Here is a 20774-nt window from a genome sequence, read left to right on the forward strand (position 1 = left end):
CTTACTCATTGAAACCACATCGCACGGGTCACAGTTTATTCAGTAAAAATATAAACAAGTCTCACTTGTCGCTTACACGGAACATTGAATTGTTTTCAAGCAAAAATTCAAATATACAACTGGTTTTTGATTTTACAAATCATTAAAAACATTTGCCGTAAAAAAACACAATACTTCAGTCAAAAATATTGTCTCCCTTCTGTTCCACTAGCAGAATCTGTAGCTATGTTAAACATCGATATTGCTATATTTTTTGAAATTTTAAAAACCATGTAATGCCATCTACAGAGGGCATGCATGTTAAAAAGTAGGTAATTTAAAAAAGGTGGAATAACAAATTTACTATAATCTTAGGCTTCACGTAATCATGAACATTTGGCTATGCTATTTGATCAATTCAACTGGAAACCTGTGTTTACATAGTGTACATTGACCAGTTAAAGAAACCCCTTAAAACTAAGAAAACCAATTTGGTTTCAAAACCATTTTTCTTGATTTTTTTTTTACTTTGACAAAATTACAAATCAAAACAATTATCAAAGAGCACAAACAATCTCAATAATGGAACTGTAATTTATATAAAAAAGGAGTATAGGTTATGTAGCATATATGCAAACCAAAAGTTTGTGCTCGGCTATGACATATGAACCTTAATTTTCACTGGCAACACTAAGTGATTATTCACATTGCGTCGGTTACATTAAAACTACATACAGGCACTTGGGCGCCGGAAATAGCGCGCGTACAACCTTAATTTATCACTTGGTGCTTAAGACAGATTCCCGCTTAATTAGGCCTCCCACACACTTCCAGCGACCTCTGTGGTTACTTTAATTATAGGACCAAGTGAAATTAAATTTACAAATATTATATATAAATAAATTAGTGATTAAATAATTTAGAGAAATTAAATAAATTCTATTTTAACTTGAATTTTTGTACTACCCACACCATGTGTGGGAGGCTTAACGAATATTTTACCATTGCTAGTGGGAACGTCGTTTTTGGCTTACAGTTAAATACGCTATAGATGTAGTTAATTCACAACTCGGGCATTAAATAAAGCATTACAAGATTGGCATGGAATCGATATAAATTATTACAAGTTAATATGACATTAAAAAATTTAAAGCGAATGGTGCTGTACAAATGCTTCAAGGAGCCTAGAATGACTATTTAAATATATGTAAGCTCATAGTGTGGATGAGTATGATTAGGGTCGCTGCACTGATACGGCGGCCTGCGCAGAGTTGGGGCGATCAGACCCTGGTTGGCGCCTGCCAGCAGAGGGCGAAGCACCCGGGCAGGCGGCGCGCCGGTCAGCGCCAGGGGCGCCGCCGTGGGCTGCCCACGCATCGCGCCCGCAGCCCCGCTTTCTCGCCGCTAAAGCTCTCTGTGACACATTATACTTTCAATGGTCTAACTTAAAACAACTTTACAAATAGCTGAAACTAAGACTAAAATAGTCAAAAGAAACAGGTGCTCTAATATATATACTTGCGTAATGAAAATACAAAAAATATTTACTCTTTGTCTACTAGATGGCAGTAATTAAAACTAATGTGGTCTAGAAAATCAAAACGGAACTATATTTATATATGAATCAACATTACTTTCAATAAATATATATATATATATACTTAACTTTTTTACAACTCGTCAATAATTCGTATGTGGCAATTTCGAAATTTCTTATTCTTTTAGGAAACATTAATTTACAATATAAATGGATTGAAGTGATAATAGAACTTTAATACTATATTAAGCTGGTAGATGTAGAGTGGGCAGATCTTTAACTAGATGGACCGACGACATAGTTAAGTATGGAAGTCGCTGGAATTCTGGCAAGACTGGTTATAGAGACGATCTTTGGGGAGAGATCTGATGAAGAAGAATACTATATTAACACGTTGAACGCCATGGCGGATACCATGTGTCCGACAGCATACTGTCCCCTGGGGCCACACCATTAAATCGAAAATCGTCAAAAAATCGCCAAGGTGTTTTTTTGCAAATATTGTCAGTAAAACCCTTAAAAATAATGGGCGACTTACGGAAACAGCGATTTACCCATTATTTTTCAGCGGGGCCGCGCGGGTCACATGCCTTGGGAAAAACAGTCGAAACACTGTCCGTTGGCTCCCTAGAGGCTTCTGAAGTGATCGAGGGCGTGCGGACACATGGTGTCACTTCGACCCAACATGATGTCTGTCGCGGCCCACTGAACTATACATGGTTTTTAGTCTGGCGTTCAACGTGTTAAGGACGTTTATGAAGTAATCGTACAATTAAACACAGACTGTGTTTGTAGTGAACTATTCTTAAACCCAAATGCGTTTGAAATCCTCGTAGGAATAAGTTAAATTGAGAATAATAGGTTAAATTGAGAAATGTTTTTGGCTCTTATGGAATTCTATTCTTGACATACAAGATAACTAAAAAATGACAAAAAATATATAAAGACAAATCTGATAAAGCACTACTTATTTAAAAATAACAATAGGACTCGACAATGTGATTTCTATGAACACACAAAACAAGTAGTAACAACTAGTGAGATGAGGGTAATACAATATTTTGCAGGGTGAGTCGACAAACACGTGTACAATCACATCAAGCACATCTACAACTATGTATTGTGCACATTTCACTATTTAATATTAATCGTGAACTTCTTTCGTCTTGTCAAATAACGAATGTAAAGACCAAAGGCCATAAGACTCTATATGTTGGTATATCGAAATAAAAACACATCGACTAACCAGTCCCGTCAATGTAATGTTAGAATTATCCTCATTTATCTTCGGAGGGTCGATCGGTGGCTTGTTGCCGCTGGGGACAACCAATACTTCGTTATCGCGAATAAATATTTACAATCTTATGTAATTGCTAAAAAAAAAAATATTTATTCCCTTTTCACATTACATTTCGCATCTAGTTTATTAGTCAGCTCTGGCTTATCTAGTTATGTGAAAACCTATCCAGATTATTCATCAGATGCTCTCATATGTACTTCTCTATCTAGTTTCTCTAGGAGTACCCCACTTTTTAGATTACCCGTGAGTATCTGTCATCAATCTAGTTTACTTATGAGTACTTCTCATCTATTCGGTTTTATACTTGTCATCTACATATTTCACCCATGAAAAGAACACATCATCTGTTATACATATGATTACTTTATTTATTTCGTTTATATTTTATTCATCCACTAACAGCTATCCGTGAGGATTATTTAATATAGTTGGATGAGATCATATATCAGTACTTTGTGTCTTAGGACCTTATTTACCTAAAGCCTCGTGGTCAAACTTTGCTCGAGTTTTTCAATTGCTTAGCACATGGAATAATAGTAAATGTTGTTTCATACAAGTGCACATTCTAAAGCAAAATAAAAATAAAGCAAACACAACTAGTGCAACATGCGGAACGATGCATACAGTCATGCGTGCGAAGACAAGCGAAACACGCAGACATATGAAACGCGTTACCGTGATTAGACTGAGTCATGGCGGACGTAGGCGAGCAGCGTCGCGGGCGCGGCGGGAACGTGCCCGTGTGGCTGTGCGACATTAGATCCCTGGAGGGTAGTCCGACAATACAAATTTTAATACTACCCTCATAACTCGCAGGTACAAACATGTAACTACCTTCAATAGAGATTTCTTTACCATACACTCACTTCTGCCAAAATGGCATTTGCAGATTCCGCAACTTTGTTCTTCTTTATGGGCTCCCAAAAGAGTAGCAAAGCTGTCGTGCTCTCAAATCTCTTCGGATGCTCCATAAAATGACGAGACTCGAGGTCCCCACGAGGAGACATCAGCTAGGGCTGTCACTCGTCGATAACACCCGATAATATTCCGACAAAAGCACGATTGAGAGTTCCAAACCTTGACCGTTGCTATTTCTTGGCTAATAATAGTTTGTTTTAACTAATTTGAATTACCCATTCAGATCCAGGTATACTTGTCTAAATAGTATACCGTGAATCTAGGTCTCCCGACAGCCTTTGGAGAAGAAAGATTCTTGAGTAGCCACAGCAAATACCATAGGTAGGATCCCTACAAGTGAACCTACGTCATAGTCAAGGTTGCGGGAAATCACTGTGAGCAGACCAGGGCCGATCTTCGGGGGAGACCTTCGCCTTGACATGATGATGTACATAGATTTACGATTCTTCCAAGATTACCAATAAATTCTGAACAAAATTGTATTTTCTCGCTCTAAGCTTTCCATCTCGGCGATATCAATGGCCATGACTGATGCAGGGGTAACTAAAAATATATACAGGGTGTTTCGTTATAGGCGTAAAAGGATTAAACGTCTGAATGTATAGTTCCATAGCACAATGCTTTGAACTTTTTACACCTACTGTCAATCATCCTGTGTAAAATATATTACATTTTTTTTCCTATTAGAGCAGTAGGCCAATAACTTCTGGCAGTACAGGAGACAGATAGTAAATAATTAATTTTTATATATAGTAATTTTGAAAAAAAAAAATTTACTTTAACATTATGTTATTAATTATTTTCCATATATCAATTGACAGGTAAGGAAATACACATTCAAATCTTTTAAAGCTCTTACTTAATCAAACAATCTGTGTAGCTATGTAGCACCGAAAACCAACCAACCGACCCACATTACTTCTAGTATTATGTCAATGGAAACACCATGTAAACCAATCACTACTAATCTTCAACATGACCATCCATTCAGTTAAAAATGTCTTAGAGAGAGAGAAAGAGAGAGAGAGTACTAACGTGGGACGGTGTGCGCGTGGATGGGGCGCGGGGCGAAGCGCCAGGGCTCGGCGCCGGCTTCGGTCTGCCGCCAGCAAGGCGCACCGTTCAGCTGGCGTGCTGCCGACGAACGTGTCGTGGAGAGAGTAACAAGCAGCCGTTATCTGTTCACAACATACCACCTTAGTTTTTTATACCCGCTTGCTAATCTGACACCAAGATAATCGACAGACTAAAGACTTCTTGCAACGGCAACAGGTCTTAAAACTTATGCGTCGCGTGACTGTGGAATACTTTATGACTATTTAATGGAATCAGGCGTTACCTCGCGGAAGTCCATCCTAAGTAAGAAAAGGACCAATATTTAGCCACTTCCGTACATGCAGTGCCAGTATTTGTCGTTTATATATTTATTTATATACCTACGAGATTAATGTCACAGAGTATGTAAGAAAAGGACCAATATTTAGCCACTTCCGCACATGCAGTGGAAGTCGTGCAACAAATGCACCGCCCGCAAGCTCGCTGATAAATGCGAATTCGGCAAACAATGCGAATCACACAACCGCCACCGCCAAATCACTCAACACGTGTTTCACCTCTCCACGGGGTATCTTCAGGAGTTATGTTACACCGATTAGTGCCAAACACAGAGTGTTGGCGGGCGGGCGGTGCACTTCATTGCACGACTACCACTGCATGTGCAGAAGTGGCTAAATATTGGTCCTTTTCTTACATACTCTATGACATTAATTTCGTAGGTATAGAAATAAATGTATAAACGACAAATACTGGCATTCCGTAATGACGTTCTAAAAGGAACAATCCTGCTATTTCCTCAAGTGTTATTAAATTCACGAAAGAAAACATACAACAAACAAACTCCTTAAACTAATTAAATGGTTTAGATCAGGGGTGTGCAATATTTACGCGGCCCGCCTAGCAACTGAAAATTTAATTTATTTATCGACTTTCTCCCGACAATATATTACAAAATTTATTATAATGAAGCGGTAATATATACTAAATCAAAACAATCTGTTTGTGGCGAATTACTTGTACAGCGACTTGTTTAAGCAAGTATTGTATTGAATTTGTAAATGGAAACTATACTTTTTTTAATTATAAAGTTTTGTACATTATTAATAAGTGTTACTTTATGTGCAGCCCGCTAAAAAATTTAAATTTGGTCCCTTGATTAAAAAAGTTGCTCACCCCTGATTACCTTTTATTTATTTTATTATTTACTTTTAACTACTTAAAACGAAGGAATTAAATAATTGTCATCACCCAGGAATTACTAAGGTTTTTTAACTTATAATAGACGCAAACGAGAAATTACCAATTATAAGTCAAAAGAATTTACTGAAATGCATTGTAAGTCTTAAATAAATATAAGTGGCCAAAAGTTTTGAAGCATATGGTTAACGACTTTAAAATTAAGATGGTACGTCGCATGGCGGCTTGATAGCAACAGAAAGCCTTTCATAAAAAACCTAGCATCAATAATTTTTTTCCTCTCACATGAAACCATTACTTTCCTGTACTGGATAGACCTTAAAGACCAATTGTATATATGTTGGTGTTATAAAAAACATAAAAAAAATTATGAATACCCACCGAATCACACGAACGCAAAAAACACATAAGCCCAACACCACAAAATACAAAAGAGAGGGTAGTTCAACATTAGCACAAAATTAATGATATTTAGTTAAAAAGAATCTTTAGTCTCAATCAAAAATATTAAACATGGCCGGGACTTAGATTCTATAGCAAGGTCACCTGCTGTAAAAGTCGTCTGTGCAGGTCTACGTCTGCGCCTCGAATGCCCTCGCGATCCTGATGCAGCTGCAGAGCGCATAGGAGTGCATCCCTGATGGTCTGCACGGTGCTCTGGACCCGCTCTGTTCTCATGAGCCTCCGAACTAGGTAACCTTTCGCGTACGCCACTATCTTTGTCGCCGCCGCTCGCTACAACCATCCAACGAGAGTACAAAAAATTGTGGACACACCGGACATTGGAGCAATAAAAGTAAAGCGGAGTCAAACAATTTTAGAAATTGGAAATTATGCTATGTTAGGAAGAGCGGTTAGGAATAAAACAAGCGGAAATATAAGGAGGATGAATAGGAGAGGAATTAAGAACGACCAGCAAGACACATGGAAAGCCAAAAGCGCTTTAGACGATTATAATTCCACAGCATAGTTACCTCTTGAGCGGTTGGGGAACGAAACAAGTCTTTTTTAAAAAGGCGAGCGCGGACGTCGAGGATCGAGTTTTTTATTGTGTCCTCAACGCTCCGTATCGCGCTCTCGCTGGATCTTGGCACGTCTTTCGTCGGCAAAGTCTGGTGCGCCGATGGCGCATCCTTCCCGCACGATTTACTCGTTGCGCTGCTGTCTTGGCTGCGAGGATGGTCGTTGCTCGTATCGGAGGGAAAGGTCACGTTCAGATCGGCCATCGTGTCATTCGTTCGATCGGTCAGAATGAGGTCGTATTCGCGGTCGGACGACGCGCTCGTTTCGTAAGTCAGCTTCCTGGAGGTGTTGAGGTTTTTATTTTTGAGTGAACGTGTAGCTGGTCTGGTGCCGTCGGCCTTGTGCGTCAATTGCGGACTGTTTTCGCTTTTGGAGTCCGCGTGTTGCTTCTTAATGCTGCCAGTGATGTCTCTGCTCTTCTTTAAAACATTGTCGCAGAGGTTCAAGTAGTTGTTAGTGTCCGTTAACGCGCAGGAGCCAGGACTGTGGTGGACGGCTGGTAGACTGGACTTATGGCTGATGAGCTGACTCAGACTGACCGGGCCACGGTCGACTGTCTCGCTTTTATCTGCCCAAGCTTCTTTCACTTCGCTTGAGGACTTTGGACAGATCGTTTTTAGCTGGTTGTAGAGCAAACTGTTTTGTTCTTCGAAGACTTGTTGTAGGAGTAACTGTTCCTTTTTCTGTTTCTCGACCAGCGTCGCCATTTGCATCAGCTGCTGTTTCTGTATCCTCTCGTACAGCTCCCGCACGCGGCGCCCGGGGTCATCGCACTCGGAAGTCGGTTGTGCTTTCTGCGGACTGGGTTCGTTGTTCACGTCTTTACAAATTGAGTTTTGCAGCGACATCGTTTGTTTGTCCGTAACCCTCGACGGACTGCGAGTTGTTCGATTTCTTTGTACTGACTCTGATTTCGGCAATGATTTCGAGGTAATATTTCGAGCCGTGTTTCTGTGGTCCACGGACCTGGACCTCGACATCGCCGGCTGCGTCCTGGAAATTTCGGGCCTAGTAATCATTCGTTTCTTTGCCAAGTTTGGTTTTCCATCACCATTCCTCGACACGGCCACATTGACTGTGATGTTTTTTTTATTCAACTCCAGAGCCATCGTGGACCACTTCGCCTTTGCAGTCTCCAAGTCCCAACTTCTTCGTTTTTTATTCGGTGAGCTTAGATTAGATAGAGATTCGCTCATAGATATTGAAGTCATGTCTACACCGGTGCTCAGAGATTGAATTTGTAAATGTGCAAGTAAGAGAGGGCTTGGAGTGAGCACGGTGTAAGATCTTTGTCTAATTAGTGGATTTGTCTGTGTACTGTTTCCGCTGTCTTTATGAAGATCGTTGAGGGATCCAGTGAAGCTTTTTGCACTGAGCGAAGGCGGGCCATCTTGATGTATGTAACTCAAAAATTCATCAATAGGTGTATCTTTATTGTCCGTTTTGAACTTTGGCTTGTTCTCTCTGACCTCCTGCATACCATGATTTGTCACAGCTTCAGTTTCAGGCTTTTGTTTCTGTTTTGCAGTCTTTATTGGGCTCTCATTGTCGTGCTCTGGTACATCAGAGGGCGTTTCTTTGGATAGGGCCTTCTTTTCATGCAAGGTACTTTCGTCACTTTGATTAATGCTAAAGCTCAGATCAATTACCAATTTCGAGGTCTCATTTAAAGGGTCCGTTATTGGCGTCAAATTGGAAGTGATTTTATCAGAATTATTGCTAGATAAGGAACTGTATTTTGGAGAATTTGTAACTGAACGGTTTAATAATTTCTCATTGTCATCACATGCAAGTTTTTCATTGCCCAAAGAAATTAAATCTTCTAATGGCAATTCGTAATTCTGTTCAGATTCAGGAAGCTCGGGTGCATCAGTCTTGTCTTCGCTGAGGTCTGATTCGCTGCCAGAATTGAAAGGTTTGAGGAGTAGTATTCTTTTTTCAACTTCTTTTGCAAGTAGTTTATAGTATTGCATTTCTTTACGGCATTCCTTTGACAGCTGGAGACAAAAAAAATAATATAAATGCTTATTACTAGAAATCAACTCACAGACATTAGAAATAAATAATTGCATTTCTTAGAGATAATATTAAGGACTGCATAAACATTGGCTATCTTTTTAGAGAATATCAAGTTAACAACTTGAAGGGCATTAAATGAGGCGTCAATTGGTTGTAACTTAAGAGTTGGTTGAATTCTGGGGGAATGGCTGCTCACTGGAATACTTTAATAGACTCACTGTGTTACAAAATCACGTCTCAGGGAATTACTTTCCAAAGAAAAATAACAAATGAATCGGCTCTTAATCGAGTTAAGCATATATATATTTAAAAAATAGTTGTTTTTTTAAACAGTCTATAAATTTAGAATTTTGCCATGCAACCCTTAAAAGATTGAGTGTAATCTACTTCACCGACATAAATACTATATTAACATAAAGCCGGAGTCAAGTTTAAAAACTTAAAATCGGTAAATAATGTAACTAGAGTAATAACCTGTCTTTATTTAATTAAACCTTAAAAAATTAATGTCAAAACTTTTTTATTATAAAATAACACAATGTTAGTAGATATATAAAAGGTTGTAAAAAATTGTATATTTTCTAAATTCAAAAATTTCTTACTGGCCATTTAAACAACAAATAAAAACAAATAGAAATGGGAATAATAATTTTTTTATCCATTAAATAATGAAAATATTCAAAAAACATACTCATATCTTTAAATAGTAGATTAATAGAAAAACTCACTGCGAAATCAATTACATCTCAAAATAATGTTATCATAAATGTTAAGAAAAATATGGGGAAATACTGTCAAACAGTATTAATTTCAGCATTTACATTACAAAAAAATAGCTAAATTTTATCTCAATCAATGAGACCTTAGAAAATAAACATATAAAGATAATTTAATTGAAAATTACTAAACAATTCAAGAGATAATAATGTATACAAGAATATTGCGTTCATATTAAATTCTGTTCAGATTTTCTAATTGAATACTAAAAAATAAACATTTTATTATAGAATAAAAAATGTGGCTACTTAAATTAAATAAGTTTATAAAACATCAAAATTAAACCATAAATGTATTTTTTTAAATCATACAATACATAAACATAAAGAACACTACATTTTTTTTATCATTGTATGTCACTAAAATAGTAAAATAAATGGTGCTTTACATTTAATGTTTAATAACATATTGTGCTATTTGCTTTTACTGGTATTTTAAACAATTAACAGTAAGATTATTTCAGCTAGTTATCTCATATTTTAGTAATAAATGCATTATAGCATATATTTGTAAATATACAATATTATATTTACATAGTTACATATAAAAATTATATACATGTTCTTAACAAAATAAAATTAATTTATTTCATTTACGTATTGAAGAGGTATATTCAAAAATCCTTTCTATGGTAAATAATAAAAATAAAAGGAAAATATTTACAAGGGAAGTTATATGCTTACAACAGGCGGTAGAAGAGGCACTCCATTAATTTTCATGCAGGACATATAATGACTAGATTGTCTAACAGACTTCACGTCCCACGGGTCGTTCATTTTGTCTAGATTTTTATTACATCAAATTTTTAATCGACTAATGTATCCTTCAGCGACCAAGTGTTATGACATCGTTGGATAAGTAAAGCCTGGCTACGTTTGATCTCTAGCAATTTATATAAACCGGTATCCAAGTAAAATCTGAACTCTATTGTAAAGAGAAAATAGTTTTGCCGAACATGTACCGCATTAATAATCAAGATGTTGTCATGGACCGATTACGTCAGTTATTTAATTGGCTGGTCTCTAAGCAAATAAACAATAAATTTAATATCGTTTTACATCCTAAAACAACTAGTAAGCACCGCAAATTTAATCATTCTTTCAAAATTGTACAGTTTGTTTTGTTTTCCAAGGTAGCAAATAGCTATGGAATAGTTACAAGAAGCAAATTGAAATAACAGATTATAATTTAAAATTTTACCTTTCATTATATTGTTCACAAAGTTTCATTTATCTTACATTCTATTTATTGCATATCATTACCTCAAAGGTAAATAAACAGAGATTTTTCGTGAATATATTGTAGTTAAACAATAATTTTATCTTTTTTTATTGCTAAATCTATTTTTTTTAAAAATGACAGAAGTAATTTACTAAATTTCTAACGTTTTTGACTTTCCGTCACTCTGTTTTTCTCTGTGTTAATATTATATTTAGCCTAAAATTAAACGAATTATAAGATGTTGTCACAAAAAAGAGCCCCGAATAACGTGTTAATATTTTAATTTAAATCTAAATTATTCAGAACGACAAAATAATATTACTAAATTGGTTTTTTTGTTTTAAAAGTCTTAACAATCTGCTCGTCGGTTGGACATGATCGGTATAGCTTAAAGTGATCAAAGTCAAAACTGAACTGAATAAGCGAAAAACCTTTTGTTGGTTTGAATAAAAGTAACGAACCTTTTTCTACTGGCACAAGTAACGGTCCGCAGTGACATTAGCGTCTTAAATGACAGTTGACAAGTGATTTTATCTCAAAATGTATTTACCGATTACTAATTAATATGTTGATTTTAAATTAAATTAGGTTTAATTGAACAATTTCATAGAAAAAATGGCGAAAGTTATACCTGCTGCTAAGCAGGCTATTATTTGTTTTCTATTTTCGAACGTTACTTTAACCATGTGCTTTCTGTCTGGAGTTTTGGGCTCGGCGTCGGAGCTATGGGCGCTTAAGTATTGGGGCCCGGCATTTTACTTTTGTCTCATAAATTTTGTGCTCAAATACTGTTACAAAGGCTTCATGTATGAGGTAAGTTCAATTTGTGTTTAACGTAATTTTTTTTCCTTCTTTAATCACATATCTTTTAAAAAACATTCGATGATCCGTTAGTAAAGATCATAATTTTTAAATTTCGAATATGAAAAAGAATTTGAAATTGGAAAAGACACATGCTTTTTCAAACGGTTTTAGTGTATTTTTAGGGTGTTCTCAAAATGAAATTCTGTTTTTCTAGTGCTAGATTTATTTTGGAGAAGGTTTAAACTCAAAATATAAGAAGATACTGTGGTATTTAATTCTGGATCTATACTAATGCTTACAAGTATACTAGTTTCTTGCAATTATATATTATGAAATTCCTGTGATGAGATGAACCTCTTTGAACATAGAGTTGGTTCTCCTCAATATATAGATTTTATCACAAAAGATGATTAGATGTTTCCACTTATCAAATCTCTTTATTCCAATCCTTAAAAATTAGAAGAAAAGTGGCAAACATCTTAACCTATAAAATTCTTTTCATATATTTACAAGTCACAATGTAGGTTCCATTAAAGAAAAAATTAAAAAATGTTCTAGAAAGTATTGACAGCTATACTTCTCTTTTCCCTTAGAAATATGGTCTATCATAAAACAACAAGGAAAATACGATCACAATATTAAATTCTAAGTATTATTGTAATTATTGTTTATTACTAATATAAACCAGTGAATCAAGTGACTGTTAAATTTTAACAGTGCAAAGTTTGTCTGGGTAATAAATATATTTTTTTCTCCTTTTTAAGGTGTCAATAAGAGCATCAGGGTTAGGAGCTGCAATGGCTGTAGGCCTGTATCTGATCTCATGCAATGATGGATGGAAGGTTTTTGGGCTGTATCTTACAGCTCTAACATTCTTCCACTTCTCGGAGTTTGTAGCAGTGGCCTTGTCCAACCCTAAGACGGTGACAATAGATTCATTCATCCTGAATCACAGTGTGCAGTATGCTGTGGCGGCTGTGACGAGTTGGGTAGAATGGGCGGTGGAGTTTTACTTCTTTCCTGGTACGTTGATAAGCTATGATAGTTCTTTTTACCGATATAAATATATGAGAATAACTGTGTAATAACATTTAAAAAATTAGGCTTGGAAATAATTATTATAGAATAGTAAGTATAATCATGTAACAAAATCTCTTTGGTTATACTATTTGTATCTAGCTGTGTTTAACGACATTTTGAATTACATTTTGAAAAAAGAAATAAGTTAGTAATATTTTGCTGAACAGCTTCCATGCCATGGTAATTTTTTCCATTCAGGCCATGTGGGGTGTATAAAACCCACACTTTTTAATTAAAAATTAAAAAAAGTAATTAAGGATATATGCTTCACACTTTTTCACCACTACAAAGTTATAATTAGTGAGAAAAAGTCATAAATTTTAATATGCATCACATGCATGTATACATGGTGTGAAGTTATCAATATTCGACCCTGCAATTAATTTTTTAAGATGCATTTGTTTTTAATGAGAACTGCAAATGGCCTGAACGGAAAATAGCAGCGGTTGTACATGCCCCACATGGCATGGAATGTGTTAAAGCAATTCAACTGTTCTCTCATAATGAGTGAATTTTATGAAGAAATTTTATTTTTTTTAAATGGCAAAGAAAGAGTGAAAAAAAAATTAAACAAGGCACAAACAAGTTGCCATGTTAATAAACATGGTAACATAAGTAAATAAACTTAATGCAGTGATGGTAAAAGTAGCAAAAATATTATTTAAACTTTTTAAATTCCCACCAAAACACAACTCATAATAACATTAATATTTAGGTTGGCTTGATGGCTAAGTTTAGAATAAGATCCTGGAACATTAATGGTCTGACATTCAAACATATGAAGTTGAATTGCTTCATATACATTAGCTGGATATTCTATGTATATCTGAAACACTTCATTGCCAACAGCCCTGTCAGAATTAAAAGTTATATTATTTATATGACTTACCACCCTGATAGAAGAGCTTATGTTCTGCAATAATAATTACAAAGAATTTAGTCCATCATGAGCAAGCTGTATTAGTTGCCTGCAGCTGTTACAGGAAGACAGTTTATACAGTACTTTGCAAGTGTTTGAAACTGTTTCATAGTTAGGAGTGATTGTAATTGCAAACACCTTCACTGCGCGTACTTATATCCACAAGGGAGAGAAGTAAATAAAAGAGTTAAAATACGTTAAACATTATTTCTCTTTAACTAACTCTTTGTTGGCCAGGTGTTTCTTCTATAGACTTCCTTCTAGATCTTAACTTTCACTCGCCCACCTAACTTTGCTGTTTCCAATAATTTTCTGGGGTAGTTAAGAGTCAAAACATATTCAGATATATATTTTTGATCAGTATATATTGTGTTATATCCAAAACATTATGTTGACTTTAATAATGTTTCAGTAAATATTCTAAAGGTGGTAGGTACATTAAAGTTACAAGTATTGATGTATTGTATATTCCAGGAATGAAAACTTACTTCTGGCTGTCAAGTTTGGGAGTATTAATGTGCATTGGTGGTGAGATTATCCGGAAAACTGCTATGTTCACAGCTAAAACAAATTTTACTCATACTGTAAGTGTTTAATAATATATTCATATTGTTTTGGTGCATCTTTTCAGTGATATTTTTATGTTAGTTGCTCTTCTCAAAAATATATTATATTGTATGGTTGCCCACAAAAGATTTTCTAATTTTACCGAGTAGAGTAAGTGAGTAGTAGTAAATAGATAACAGTTATTTAATTATCAATTGGAATGTGACAGGTTATTTACTTCCCACAATACAAAATCTGCATGGACAGATTAACAATAATTTTAATATGTAATGTGTGTAATTTGAATTAGCCTTCTATTACTATATTACAAATATGTTAGTTTAAATTTTTGAAACCATTGCTTTTGATAGGATAAATTACCATCACCTTTTACACTTATAACCCTTCAACTTGAATATTTAATAAACTCTTTTGAGTATCCAAAAATTGTAACAAAATAAAAACGTATTACACGGACTGTATATTGGATAGTGTGCAGTGTAATAACACTGAATAATCCGGTTAAATTTAATTTCTTATTAAATGGATTTGTGACATGTGTATACGGAAGAAATTCCTTCTATCTGCACTAAGCGTTTTGCTAATATATAATATATAATGTTCCCAAACAATTATAACTCAGGAGTCTTCAAGACAAGAGTGAATAGGTTTCTTCTAGGCAAGCATGTAGCATCACATATCTCATCATGTTTTAACATCAGACAAGACAGAAATCATATTTTTAAGTTAATTTATGTTTGCTTAAATGAGACGTCAAAGTAATAGTTGTATTATAATTTAATTTAAATATACAATTCAAAAATTAATGGATGTGGGTGTCGTTAGATGTTAAGAAAGCTATATACCTGCATTCAATTGAGAGTCAGCGAACATTAACAAAGTTTTATATCATCTGTTTTGTGTATATTGTAAAAGGTCATCACAATGTACACACATTTACGTGTACATAGTTTGAATAAGTTTTAGTCGTTAATGTTATGGGATTATTCCTAAGGTCTAGGCTTCCTACGAGTATATTAATCAAACTAAGCTTGTACATAAACTCTTAAAACTATATTTAATCAATAAAATAACATAATTATCAGCCAATCACAAGACGAGAAATATTGTAAAGCGCTGTCTCTTTCTGTCAACATAAATATAGAGTGGTATCGCATGGGATTCCCCTTTTCATATAGCTTACAAAGTCATGGTGTGGAGTGCTTATAAGATTGTTTAAATATAAAAATTAAAACAATATGTACACACTAAAACTTTCTCAAAAGACATGTTATCATTCCAGGTGCAGTTTGTGAAACACCCTGAACATCGTCTAGTGACCCACGGGGTATATGCTCTGTGCCGGCATCCAAGCTACGTGGGGTGGTTCTATTGGTCTATCGGAACACAGGTAAGTGTTGTGGACAAGTATTTCTGACTCGAATGAATGTTTCATTCCCTCTTTTGCTGGCAAATATTCGTTTATTTTGTCTTCGTTTACATTAATGTCGCCTAGTAATGTTTAATGCAATCTGCCTTGATAGCTTTTGAACTCCACATGGCGCTCCGATGGCGTTGTCTCCAACAGTAAGGAAAATATTAGTTTAATGATTATTCTCATGTCCTTTCAACAGTGTATAGATATGGTTTTTACTCTGTTTTACTATTGTATAATTCCATTAAAAAGCATTCCTAATTTAGAAACCCGTGTCTACATTGATTAGCTGAAATATAAGCTTTCCAGAAAGTAAAGACACATTGACTATTTTTTTTTTTTAATAAAAATCTGTACAAAATACGAGAGGCCCAGGTTTCTTAACATCGTTGGGGTCGAAAAGTCTTTGAGTGTAGACCACAAGCTGGTAGACGCAGTGTGGGTATGCCCCCTAGTGACTGACAACATATATAGGGTTGCGGTTCGACGCTGTATGCAGGCAGTGCAAGACCAGTCATCAAGGTGATTTTTGGGGGGAGGTCCAATGCCTTGCAAAGGGTGTCTATAGGTTAATATGATGATGAACATTAATTGTATCATCAATGTCAGGGTCTTCTTAAACTTTCTGCTACAGTATGGTTAATAAAAATATTTATTGCCTTCAGATTATACTGCTCAATCCAGTCTGCGTGGTGTTCTACACATTGGCTTCATGGATGTTCTTCCGGGAGCGTGTCTACGCCGAGGAGATGACGCTGCTGGCGTTCTTCGGTCCGGAGTATGATCAGTATCAGAAGAAAGTTGGCACAGGTCTTCCATTTATACCCGGCTATGTTCCAGAGAACGTGGGACAAAACATTAAAGAAGAACATTGGAGCTACTGATTCCTGTTTGAAGAAGTTTGGTGAGATTTTGATAATTTGTGTTCTAATTTATTATTATTGAATCTATGGGTAAAACCATATTGAAATTTCACAACTAGTTAAAAAAATGTTTTCCAACGTTCATGCAATGCCCACGATATAACATACATAGTCTTTATATTAATGTGAAAAGGTTAAACTCTTGTCGATCATTCATTAAATTGCCCAGCTGTTGGGACGTGAGTTCCACGTTGGGAAACATTGGTTTAACCAATTCGGTACGACGCTCATCGATCATGAATAAATATGTGTATAATATATTATGTACACTGCAATTGCAGAGATATTGTGAAAATTCGAGATGGTAGACTGCGGTTGATAAGTGTAAAGAGGTTATATTGTATGTGGAGTAAATTTGTTTATATATTTGTTCTATTTATCATATAGACTTAGTCATATGCTCTAGTTAGAAAAGTTGAAGAAGAACTGGTGGTTGTGGGGATGTCGACCATTTAGTTACCCACCATAAAAGTAAAAACCAATAAACTTATGTAGAGTACTTAACTGTATGACTGCTACATGCATAAGACACCTCTTCTGATGTTGCAATAAAACAATAAGGCGGTGCTTCTGAAAACAATGAAACGACAATTCAAGTTTGTCATTGAACCAGTTAACTGTAGCGTCCTCGTTGGGGGACGCGCATTGTTCTTGCTTCGTCAAAATCCAGCCATGACGAGTATACTCGTCACTCAGAGTTAAGTTTGGGCGGGTAAGATATTGGACCAAACTGCTGCTTTTATTTTATTTTAATATATTCCTTATTAATAATATATTCTTATCTGGTTAAATTAAACATATATTACATACTTATTAGACGATAAACATAACACGAAGAGTCTAAGAAAGGTTTTTCCTGGCTTATTTTCGTTGTTTAAAAACTTGCCTTTTCGTTTAATGTTTTAAGGTATGCTCGGTGAATGTCGTAATTTATTGGATAACGCTTAGTGAATTTTTAATATCCATCGGGATTTCGGCTATAGTTGCTACCTCACCTTTTACTCATATTGAGCCTATGAGGCAATTACACAATAGAAAAAAAAAATAGTAAAAAAATATTGTGGGTCGCGACGAAAAAAAACCACTTGACAAACGCAATCCACACCGTCGCCACGCGCGCATTTCGTTCGCAGGGCCCCGACGAAATGTAAAACAAAACACTTGTGATTTCAGTTTAAATCAGGGCTTCTTAAACTTTTGTCATTCACGACCCCATTTATGATTGCGAGTTTCTTGACGACCCCATACAAACATAAAAGAAAAATAAATTAATATATTTGATGATTTATTTATTAGGTAACAATATACATATGAGAATATATAGTTTTAGAATTCATTTTGAAACATATAAAAATCTAAAATTAAAAATTGCTTAAAAAATATAAAATTATATTTATATTAGTTTAAAACCTTTAAGAAATGCGCGTGTCTAGACACAGCAAGTCCACTGTATTTCGCCAATTCTAGTGATGTTATCTAAATCTTTCGACCTCAGAATTTTGCTACGCGACCCCATTTGGGGTCGCGACCCATAGTTTCAGAAACCCTGGTTTAAATGAACAATTTCCGTGTTTCGACTATAACAGGTTCAATTATGCACTGATTTAAATAGTTTGTTCACAATGGCGCTGCTAATATTGCGCGTCTTTTGATGTGTAATATATCGAGATCGGAGAACTTTTTTTCGCAACCACGATTTTTCGTACTCGCAGACGTTCGATAGTGTGACGTTCGGTCCGGATGTTGTCGAGATAAACAGTAACAAAAGGCAGTACGAAAGCACGAACCTAGAAATATAAAATTAGTTACCTTATAACTATCTCACTGAGAACATATAATGATTTATAGTCAAACAATAGCAAAAAGAAAAACATTACGAAACAGGGACCAATGATCTAGCGCTTTCTGTAGTACAGACAGTAATAATTACGAGTTACGTTTCAACTGACGTTTAAACTGTATTGTGTATAATCAATAATTTCGAATGAAATTGTCTTTTAAAAAATACACGTGAGAGCATGAGAATATATCAATATCACTAATATATGAATTATGCAGGTTACACCTCCTGTATATGAGTGCACGTTTACCGATATTTGTCTTAGCAGTTGATAAAAAGAAGAGAGATCTAGTACGCGTTCTTGCTGCAGGAATTCGAAAATTTACTTTGGACAACAGTTCCGAACAGTTAATATGGTGTAGTGGCGTCCATAAGAGAACGTCGATCTTTCAATGATAACATACAGTATCTGTTTAACAAATTTTTATGAGGATCCCAGAGGCAATGCATTTGGTAGTTCAGAATACGAAGGAATTTTTTTGTACTCTTTCAATTTTATTTTCGTAGACTGTATACAGTGGATTTCAAACAGGGGATAGATACTCTAAGTAAGATCTTGCTAGAGATTGATAAAGATAGATGAAAGTGTCTCTGCGCTTAAAGGATTTTGTTATGTGTAACAAAACCCAGCATGCGGTAAGATTTATTAATATGGGAGTGAATCACGCAGGCGAATAATAGATGTTTTTAGATATTTTTCTAACACTTTAATTTTTTCACTTCTTACATAGTTCATACCAACCGGCCCATCGCCATCTTCCCTGAGAATGCCATAATTCATTCCTACTCTTCATTCATCCATCAATCAATCGCTCACTTCCTTCACTCTTACGTTCCGTTCCCACATTAATAACTTCGTCAATGTGTCTGTCGAGAGTGAGTTTTAAGTCCAGATACAGCTCCAAATCCCGTATGGTGTTATCAGAAGCGAGATAGTTACCACCTATGTGAAGATCAGCCTGTATTACATTAACCTTTCTGGTAAAAGTTATGTTTACATTTATTATAAGCTAGGAATAATTTATTAGTTTTACAAATTTTTGTAAGAATCCCGGGGGCATTGCATTTGTTAGTTCAGAATACGGAAGAATTTTTTTGTATTCTTTCAATTTTATTTTCCTAGACTGCATTTAGTGGATTCAAAATGGGGGATAGATACTTTAATGAGAAACCTAGCTTCAGCGGAGTCATACAACCACTGGCATATGCGTTGAGACCAGGCCTATTTTCCTCTCAATTAGGAATTCCTCTTTTACATTATTTGATAAAGTTTGTCAGGGTACCTCAAATTTTTTTTTCTACTTTATTGAGGTACGGTGTAGGTTCACATCCTCAACTGTGTTTTTCATTGCATTCTCCTCATAATTTAAATAAAATTTGCATTGATTCCAGTAATCTAAAAGAAAAATTTACTTCACAAGCAAGGCATGCCGTCTATTGTACGAGTAAAGGCCACATAAGTATGTTTTTAGTAGTTGAACAAAATTGAAGTCAGCAGTTAGCCCACCCGGCCTGTTACTGAAATAAAAGAATACTTTTCAGCCGTTTCAATTCTTTGTATGTTTCGGTCAAATTTAAAAGATATTAATAAAATTTGATATGTAATGCGGGATTACAAATTAAACAGGCAAGTACACAATATTACAGCAGTGTAATCAATGTAATTACAAGTACGGGGTTTAAGTATAGACAGTTTATATATACGTGTGCGCTTTCTAAGCGAAGCTCAGGCTGAGCCCACCCCCAAGAACTTATAATTTTTGTTGAAAAAATGATGCCCGTAATGGGATCACCACCGTCGATGCTAATGTAAACATAACAATTTATCGAGTTCATATGAAAACTTCTTGCAAAACTGCAATACCTAAAACCAAATTTAGCAAATAAATGCAAGAAAAATATTCAAATTTTGAAAAATACCAGAAGTGCATATCCTTGATAAATTACTTAAGAAATTACCTTGATTAACTTGGGACGCCGATGCTTAGAAATGAATATCCGCCATCTTGTCGTTACAGAGCTGCTAACATGCACTCTTTTTTTATACAAATTATCAGATGGTGATCAAATCGAAGACTTCATCACTAAAAAACTTTTTGAAATGCGCTACTGGACGTGCCCTGTATAAGATTGGGATTGACTTTAGTGGACTATATTTAATTAGAAGGCCTTGGTCCAGAGAATGAATCAATTTATTAAG

The 20774-nt window shown here is 35.2% G+C and overlaps 2 protein-coding genes across 4 annotated transcripts; one reads left to right on the top strand and one right to left on the bottom strand.

The window, feature by feature from the left end:
• Positions 1 to 3: 3 nt before the first annotated feature.
• Positions 4 to 11080, bottom strand: Cp110 (Centriolar coiled coil protein 110kDa). 3 transcript variants are annotated; one of them, XM_068777574.1, is made up of 6 exons: positions 11007 to 11080; positions 6962 to 9007; positions 6534 to 6722; positions 4770 to 4912; positions 3492 to 3580; positions 4 to 1393 (listed from the first exon to the last, which is right to left on the bottom strand). In XM_068777574.1, exons 2-6 carry the CDS (start codon positions 8981 to 8983, stop codon positions 1320 to 1322), a joined length of 2517 nt encoding a protein of 838 aa, XP_068633675.1. In that variant the 5' UTR covers positions 8984 to 9007; positions 11007 to 11080; the 3' UTR covers positions 4 to 1319. The 3 variants fall into 3 exon arrangements, with proteins under 3 accessions (XP_068633675.1, XP_068633674.1, XP_068633676.1); XM_068777573.1 differs by lacking the exon at positions 11007 to 11080 and adding an exon at positions 10490 to 10943; XM_068777575.1 differs by lacking the exons at positions 3492 to 3580; positions 11007 to 11080 and adding an exon at positions 10490 to 10943 and having other exon boundaries at positions 1302 to 1393.
• Positions 11081 to 11551: 471 nt separating this feature from the next.
• Positions 11552 to 17195, top strand: Icmt (isoprenylcysteine carboxylmethyltransferase ste14). The gene is made up of 5 exons (XM_068777430.1): positions 11552 to 11840; positions 12596 to 12854; positions 14305 to 14414; positions 15680 to 15787; positions 16477 to 17195. The coding sequence occupies exons 1-5, from the start codon at positions 11643 to 11645 to the stop codon at positions 16693 to 16695; spliced, it is 894 nt and encodes a 297-aa protein (XP_068633531.1). The 5' UTR covers positions 11552 to 11642; the 3' UTR covers positions 16696 to 17195.
• The last annotated feature ends 3579 nt before the right edge of the window (positions 17196 to 20774 follow it).

This window comes from Battus philenor, unplaced genomic scaffold (genome assembly GCF_028537555.1).
Source record: "Battus philenor isolate CCGP_79_NKW_IND1 unplaced genomic scaffold, ilBatPhil1.0.hap1 SCAF_13, whole genome shotgun sequence".
NCBI classification, from domain to species: Eukaryota; Metazoa; Arthropoda; class Insecta; order Lepidoptera; family Papilionidae; genus Battus; species Battus philenor.

Bases quoted from the DNA above. Each gene is read 5' to 3' on its own strand.
- Icmt (XM_068777430.1), top strand. From the start codon at position 11,643: ATGGCGAAAGTTATACCTGCTGCTAAGCAGGCTATTATTTGTTTTCTA. The intron at 12,855-14,304 runs GTACGTTGATAA...TGTATATTCCAG, and splicing joins GGAGTTTTACTTCTTTCCTG to GAATGAAAACTTACTTCTGG. The intron at 14,415-15,679 runs GTAAGTGTTTAA...TTATCATTCCAG, and splicing joins AAACAAATTTTACTCATACT to GTGCAGTTTGTGAAACACCC.
- Cp110 (XM_068777573.1), bottom strand. From the start codon at position 10,582: ATGAACGACCCGTGGGACGTGAAGTCTGTTAGACAATCTAGTCATTAT. The intron at 9,008-10,489 runs GTAAGCATATAA...TTTTGTCTCCAG, and splicing joins TGCCTCTTCTACCGCCTGTT to CTGTCAAAGGAATGCCGTAA. The intron at 1,394-3,491 runs GTAACGCGTTTC...AATGTGTCACAG, and splicing joins CATGACTCAGTCTAATCACG to AGAGCTTTAGCGGCGAGAAA.